Source organism: Mandrillus leucophaeus, unplaced genomic scaffold, assembly GCF_000951045.1.
Source record: "Mandrillus leucophaeus isolate KB7577 unplaced genomic scaffold, Mleu.le_1.0 Scaffold425, whole genome shotgun sequence".
Classification (NCBI taxonomy): domain Eukaryota; kingdom Metazoa; phylum Chordata; class Mammalia; order Primates; family Cercopithecidae; genus Mandrillus; species Mandrillus leucophaeus.
The window spans coordinates 1,071,959-1,078,736 of record NW_012104532.1 but is presented as its reverse complement, the minus strand read 5'-3'; the positions used below and the strand labels follow the sequence as shown (position 1 = coordinate 1,078,736).

The window sequence follows — 6,778 nt, the reverse complement described above, 5'->3', positions numbered from 1 at the left end:
ATACTTTTTTTTTTTTTTTTTGAGACAGAGTCTCACCCAGGCTGGAGTGCAGTGGCACCATCTTGGCTCACTACACGCTCTGCCTCCCGGGTTCATGCCATTCTCCTGCCTCAGCCTCCTCAGTAGCTGGGGCTACAGGCGCCCACCACCACACTCAGCTAATTTTTTGTATTTTTAGTGGAGACAGGGTTTCACTGTTAGCCAGGATGGTCTTGATCTCCTGACCTTGTGATCCGCCCGCCTTGGCGTCCCAAAGTGCTGGGATTACAGGTGTGAGCCATGGCGCCCGGCAAGAATACATTTTAAAAATAGGTGGAGAATGAGCAGTTTTTGGTTGTAAAGTTAGTTACAGCTATTCTGCTAGGTACATAATTCATCAGCATTTTACTCTAATACTTATAGTTGTGCTAAGATATTATGCTTGTTTTATAGGTGAGGAAGTGTTTAAGGTCAAAGGGTTTAAAAACTTGCTGGTTATATAACTAGTATTTATTTTAAGTGGATATAGCAAATAAGTATCAGAGCCCAGATATTCAAAAGGAAGAAATCCTTACTCAAAACAATTAGAACCTTCGCTGTTTATTTAATTCCCACTCATTCCTCAAGACTTTCAAATACTGTTTTCTGTGAAGCTGCCCATGTCCCCCACTTTTTTCTAATAGCGCTTTTTTCCATGCTACTACAGCAAAGTGCTTTTATGTTTCACATGTACTTCACTCTGTTGAGTGGCTTTGATTCTTTCCTGGAAAAGTTGAGAGCCAAGTTGTGTTCATGTTAAACTCTTCCCCTTCAAATACCTGACAGACAATAGCTGCTTAACAATATGGTTGGAATGAATTTGTTATGTTATAAATCAGGCTTTTGAGGCAAGATTGTCTATCTTTGTCAGGAATCCTGCAATATGGCGAACATAAGAGAATATTATGAGAGAGCTTTGAGAGAATTTGGATCCACAGATTCTGGTAAGTAAACCCTTAATTTGTGACCAATTAGTATGGTTAGAACAGTATTTCTTGGCTGAGCACAGTGGTTCATGCCTGTAATCCCAGCACTTTGGGAGGCCAAGGCAGGCAGATCACCTGAGGTCAGGAGTTTGAGACCAGCCTGGCCAGTATGGTGAAACCCTGTCTCTACTAAAACACAAATTAGCCAGACATGGTGGTGCGCACCTGTAATCCCAGCCTGGGAAGGCTGAGGCAGGAGAATTGCTTGAGCCTGGGAGATGGAGGTTGCAGTGAGCTGAGATTGCGCCATTGCACTCCAGCGTGGGCAACAACAGTGAAACTCCATCTCAAAAATAAACAAACAAAACTGTTTTCTTAGTTTTTTTTTTGCATCATAACCCTCTTTTAAAATAAAACTTGTTTCCTTCCTCTGCCTCCTCAGTTGCTTTGTGTATACTAATTTTGTTTATCATTTCAAGATCATAAGTTCAGGGGTCCATGGGTCGTCTGTTAAGAACTCTGGATTTCTCAGGAGTCTGAGACCAGCCTGGGCAACATTATTTAGACCCTCATCTCTACAAACAAACAAGAAAAAGTAGCTGCGTATGGTAGTGCATGCCTGTGGTCCCAGCTACACAGGAGGCTGAGGTGTGAGGGTTGTTTGGACCCCAGGAGGTTGAGTCTCAATGACCGTGATGCCACCACTGTACTCCAGCCTGGGTGATACAATGAGACCCTGTCTCAAAACCAGAAACCAAAAACAACCCCTCTGGATTAGAGAAAGATTTGCATGGTTTTGTTCTCTTAAAAAAATGTATTTAGAGTTACATGAAAGGGGTAAACGTGAGATGCTAATTGGCATCTGTTATTGACTGTCTCCACATTGCGCTCATTTGTAGGACTTGTATAACGTACTTCTAGGTACAGGTATGTCATGTAAAATCTGTGAACTTTATTTATGAACTCATAAACACTGATTTATTTATTTTTATTTTGTTTTGAGTCGGTGTCTCACTCTGTCACCTAGGCTGGAGTGCAGTGGCACAATCTCGGCTCACTGCAACCTCTGCCTCCCAGGTTCAAGCGATTCTCATGCCTCTGCCTCCCAAGTAGCTGGGAGTACAGGCACGCGTGCCACCATGCCTGGCTAATTTTTGTATTTTCAGTTGAGATGGAGTTTTGCCATGCTGGCTAGGCTGGTCTTGAACTCTTGACCTCAGGTGATCCGCCTGCCTTGGCCTCCCAAAGTGCTGGGATTACAGGTATGAGCAACTGTGCCTTGCCAAAAAGTTTAGTATTTTTGAGTTAATTAAATAAAACAGACTTTTATCATTGATGTGAAGGTTTTCTACTGGGAAAAAAAAAAAAACCTGGCGAGGTGCAGTGTCTGACACCTGTAATCCCAGCACTTTGGAAGGCCAAGGTAGAAGGATTGCTTTAGCCCAGGAGTTCAAGACTAGCCTGGGCAATATGGTGAAACCCTCTTTCTACAAAATATTAAAAAATTAGCCAAATATGGTGGTGTGCCTGTGGTCCCAGCTGCCCTGGAGGCTGAGGCAGGAGGGTCACTTGAACTCAGGAAGTTGAGACTATAGTAAGTCATGTTCTCACCACTACGTTCTAGCCTGGGCGACACAGTGAGACCCTGTCTCAAAAAAAACAAACCAAAATCAGCCACTATAGTTTAAAGAAGCTAAGAGAGGTATTGTTAAACAAAGCATCCTAGGGAAGTTAACAGTGAGAAGTTAAGTTTCTTAGAAATCTTGAGTTGAATTGATATTTAATAAGGTTACCTAATAACACTCCTGTCAGTTATCTAATTGTATGTTTTGTTTTTTTTTTAAAGATCTTTGGATGGATTATATGAAAGAAGAATTGAACCACCCCCTTGGTAGACCTGAGAACTGTGGACAGATCTACTGGCGAGCGATGAAAATGTTGCAGGGAGAGTCAGCAGAGGCATTTGTAGCTAAACATGCTATGCATCAGACTGGCCATTTGTGAAGAGGAAGAATACAGCCTGCTTTGTGAAACAGTATTGCAAGCAAGCCCTGGGGGCAAGTTTGTATTATGAGTCCATCTGTAATTTGCTCAGGGATGGCAGACAAGATGGCTGTCTGGTTTTGAGACACACTTTATTTTATGTTAACTTGTTAATGTTTTTTAAAAATTAAAAATTTTTTATGATTGAGACAGGATCTTGCTCTGTTGCCCTGGCTGGTCTTGACCTCCTGGACTCAAGTGACCTTCTTACCTCAGACTCCTGAGTAGCTGGAATTATAGGTGTATGACACCATGCTCAGCTTGATGTGCTAATATCTGATTCTGGGAAAGAGAACTGCTGATTTAATGTTGAGGCCCGATCTACCACAGGTCCTAAATGTTCCCCAAAATATATGGAAAGCATACGACTGTTTTTTTTTTTTAATTATCTGGGGTCAAGCACTAATATCTCTAATCTCGATTTAAGAGCCAGTTAAAATGAAGGAGAAAGTGGCCGGGCGTGGTGGCTCACACCTGTAATCCCAGCACTTTGGGAAGGCTGAGGCAGGCAAATCATCTGAGGTTAGGAGTTTGAGACCAGCCTGGCCAACGTGGTGAAACCCCATCTCTACAGAAAATACAAAAAATAGGCGGGCGTGGTGTTGGGCGCCTGTAATCCCAGCTACTTGGGAGGCTGAGGCAGGAGAATCGCTTGAACCTGGGAGGCGGAGGTTGCAGTGAGCCGAGATCATGCCATTGCACTCCAGCCTGGGCAAGAAGAGCAAAACTCCTTCTCGAGAAAAAAAAGGAGAAGGTACAGTTTTGTTAGTTTATTCTCATTGTAAAAGATACGTGGTATGCATTTGTTCTGGAAAATATGGAGAAAATAGAATAGTGTGGCGAAAAAAATCAAAGCATCCTGTAATCTAGAGTTAAACTTAGTAATTTGATTTCCTTTATCAGAATTGGATTTATACTCTTAGATTATTTACCCATTCATTCATTCAAGAAATATTTGAGTGCCCATTATGTGCAGAAAAGAAGGGAGGCCTTTGGGGATAGAAGTGGGGGTTGCAGAAACAGCTGAATGTCCTAAGAAAGTTGATTGGATCAGCAGCAAAGGAATTGCTGGATATTGGGAAAATTTGTCCTTCAAGAAGGTGAAAACCATAAAAAAGTGTCTTCTGTCTTCTGGAACTGATGATCAGAGAAGTGTTTGCAATTGAGGCGATCCACCAACAAAAGAAGGGAAGGGGTAGGGAGTAGATTCAAGTGCAGAGAAGCCTTAGCAGTGAGGAGTGGAAGGCAGGCTTGGAGCAAAAAAATAAAAACATTCCAGGAGCAGGATGTAACTGTTTGAATTGTATCCTGTAGCTTAATACCATGTCACTGGGAGAAGCTTTCAGTGTGGCTTATTGTTAGTTTCACTTAGTATTGTTTTTCTGTGTCATTAAATAGCCTTAAAAACATTTAATGAATTCATAACATTACATTGTAAAAATAAGCCATAATGTATTTTACTAATCCTCTGGTTGGACTGTCTTTTTTTGTTTGTTTGTTTGAGATGGAATCTTGCTCTGTTGCCCAGGCTGGAGTGCAGTGGCCCTATCTCGGCTCACTGCAACCTCCACCTCCTGGGTTCAAGTGGTTCTGGCTCAGCCTCCCGAGCAGCTGGGTGGGACTACAGGCACCCGCCACCACACCCAGCTAATTTTTGTATTTTTAGTAGAGAGGGGGTTTCACCATATTGGCCAGGCTGGTTGCGAACTCCTGACCTCATGATCCATCCGTCTTGGTCTCCCAAAGTGTTGGAATTACAGGCGTGAGCCACTGAGCGCGGCCTAGACTGTCATTTCTAATTTTTAAAAAAATTATATAAATGCTGTTGATGAAGATTCTTGTCAATCTTTGTTCACATCCCTGGCTATTTCCTTAGGAGATTGACATCTGACAGTGGAATTACTGGATCAAAGGATACTGCTTTTAGAGAATATTGATATGTATTGCTGGTTTGCTCCTTCTTTCAAGCAATAGATGAAAGTGTCAATACCATTACCTGTACTGGTGTAATTATATTTTTTATTTTTACCATTTTATAGGTGAAATGTTTCAACATACTTTTCTTTGATATTAGTGAAGTTAGTGTATTTTATGTTTCTCATCTTTTTACATTCTTAGACTATTTTAAACACTTTTTTCTTACTAATTTATGAGTTCATTTTTTTTTTTTTAATTGGACAAGGTCTTGCTCTGTCATCTAGGCTACAGTGCAGTGGTGTGATCATGGCTCACTACAGCCTTAAATTCTGGGCTCAAGAGATCCTCCTGCCTCAGTCTCCTGAGTAGCTGGGACTACAGGCACACACCACCACGCCTGGTTAATTAAAAAATTTTTTTGTAGAGACTGGTCTCACTATGTTGCCAGGGCTGGTCTCTTAAAGGGTTGGCCTCAAGCAGTCCTACCTCAACCTCCCAAAGTACTGGTATTACAGGCATGAGCCATTGTGCCTGGGCAGAGTTTTTAAAAACATATTAAGTATATTAATATCTTGTTTCTAATTTGTTGCAAATAATTTTACCCCCAGCTTTTCTTGTGGCAATTTTTTTTTTTTTTTTTTTTTTAATTGAGACAGAGTCTTGCTCTGTGGCCCAGGCTGGAGTGCAGTGGTATGATCTTACTGCAACCTCTGCCTCCTAGGTTCAAGCAGTTCTCCCTGCCTCAGCCTCCCAAGTAGCTGTGATTATATAAGCGCCCACCTTTTGTGGCAATTTTTGATGCCCAGAGGTATTTTGTGTGTGTGTGCGTGTGTGTGTGTGTGTGTGTGTGTGTGTGTGAGATACTTGTTTTTACAATGCTTTGAAAGCTCTTCCTGGTGCTGAGAAGACTCTTTTTCCCCAAGCAGTTAATTAATTTTTCCAACACTATTTGGCCAGTTACGTTTCTCTCTGCTGATTTGTGATGTTACCTTCATTATATGTTAAATTTCTATGAGTATTAGAGTCTACTTTAGAATATTTTTATTTTGAGCTTTTGTACTGTTTTTCTTTGTGTGTGTGTTTTTTTTTTTGTTTTGTTTTTTGTGTTTTTTTTGACCAAGTCTCACTCTGTCTCCCAGAGTGGAGTGCCGTGGGACAATCTCTGCTCACTGCAACCTCCACCTCCTGGGCTCAAGGGATTCTCCTGCCTCAGCCTCCTGAGTAGCTGAGATTATAGGTGTGCGCCACCACGCCTGGCTAATTTTTGTATTTTTGGTAGAGACGGGGTTTCACCATGTTGGCCAGGATAGCCTTGAACTGATCTCAAGTAATACGCCTGCCTCAGCCTCCCAAAGTGCTGAGATTACAGGAGTGAGCCACCGCGGCCAGCCTGTTTTCTTGTCATTTGTTTTAAAATAAGAAAAAAATTCCTCTTTTTCCTGTCCCTTAAGTCCTGGGATGTTTAACCTTCTAAATCTTATTTGGCACTTTAATTTTACAAAAGAGATATGTGTTGTAAATAGAGTAGGGAGCAAAGAGGATAGTGGTAGTCTCCTTAACACAAAGCTATATAAAAGTGGTCACCTGGGCTCATCACATCCCTGTATTTGATTCTCACTATTGCAGGTTATGAAAACGCATCTAGCTAGTACACCTAGAGTTGCACTGTTAGAAACAGTAGCTCCTAGGCAGATGTAGCAATTTAAATTTATTAGAATTATTCAATTTATTCATATTGGCCACATTTTAAGTGCTCAGTAGGTATATGGTTACTGAGTAGGTAGGTATATGGTTACATATGCTCAGTAGGTATATGTCCAATATGGTATATTGGACAGCACAGATAGTAGAACTTTTCACCATTAACGAAGGTT

At 41.4% G+C, this 6,778-nt stretch overlaps 1 protein-coding gene across 1 annotated transcript in view; it reads left to right on the top strand.

Moving 5' to 3' along the window:
• UTP6 (UTP6, small subunit (SSU) processome component, homolog (yeast)) overlaps positions 1–3,137 on the top strand; it is a 49,578-nt gene extending 46,441 nt beyond the window's left edge. Inside the window, exons 17-18 of the mRNA XM_011993103.1 lie at positions 890–962; positions 2,791–3,137. Of these exons, the coding sequence (XP_011848493.1) occupies positions 890–962; positions 2,791–2,948 (231 nt within the window). The 3' untranslated portion in view covers positions 2,949–3,137. The remainder of the gene's footprint in view (positions 1–889; positions 963–2,790) is intronic.
• Positions 3,138–6,778: the final 3,641 nt, after the last annotated feature.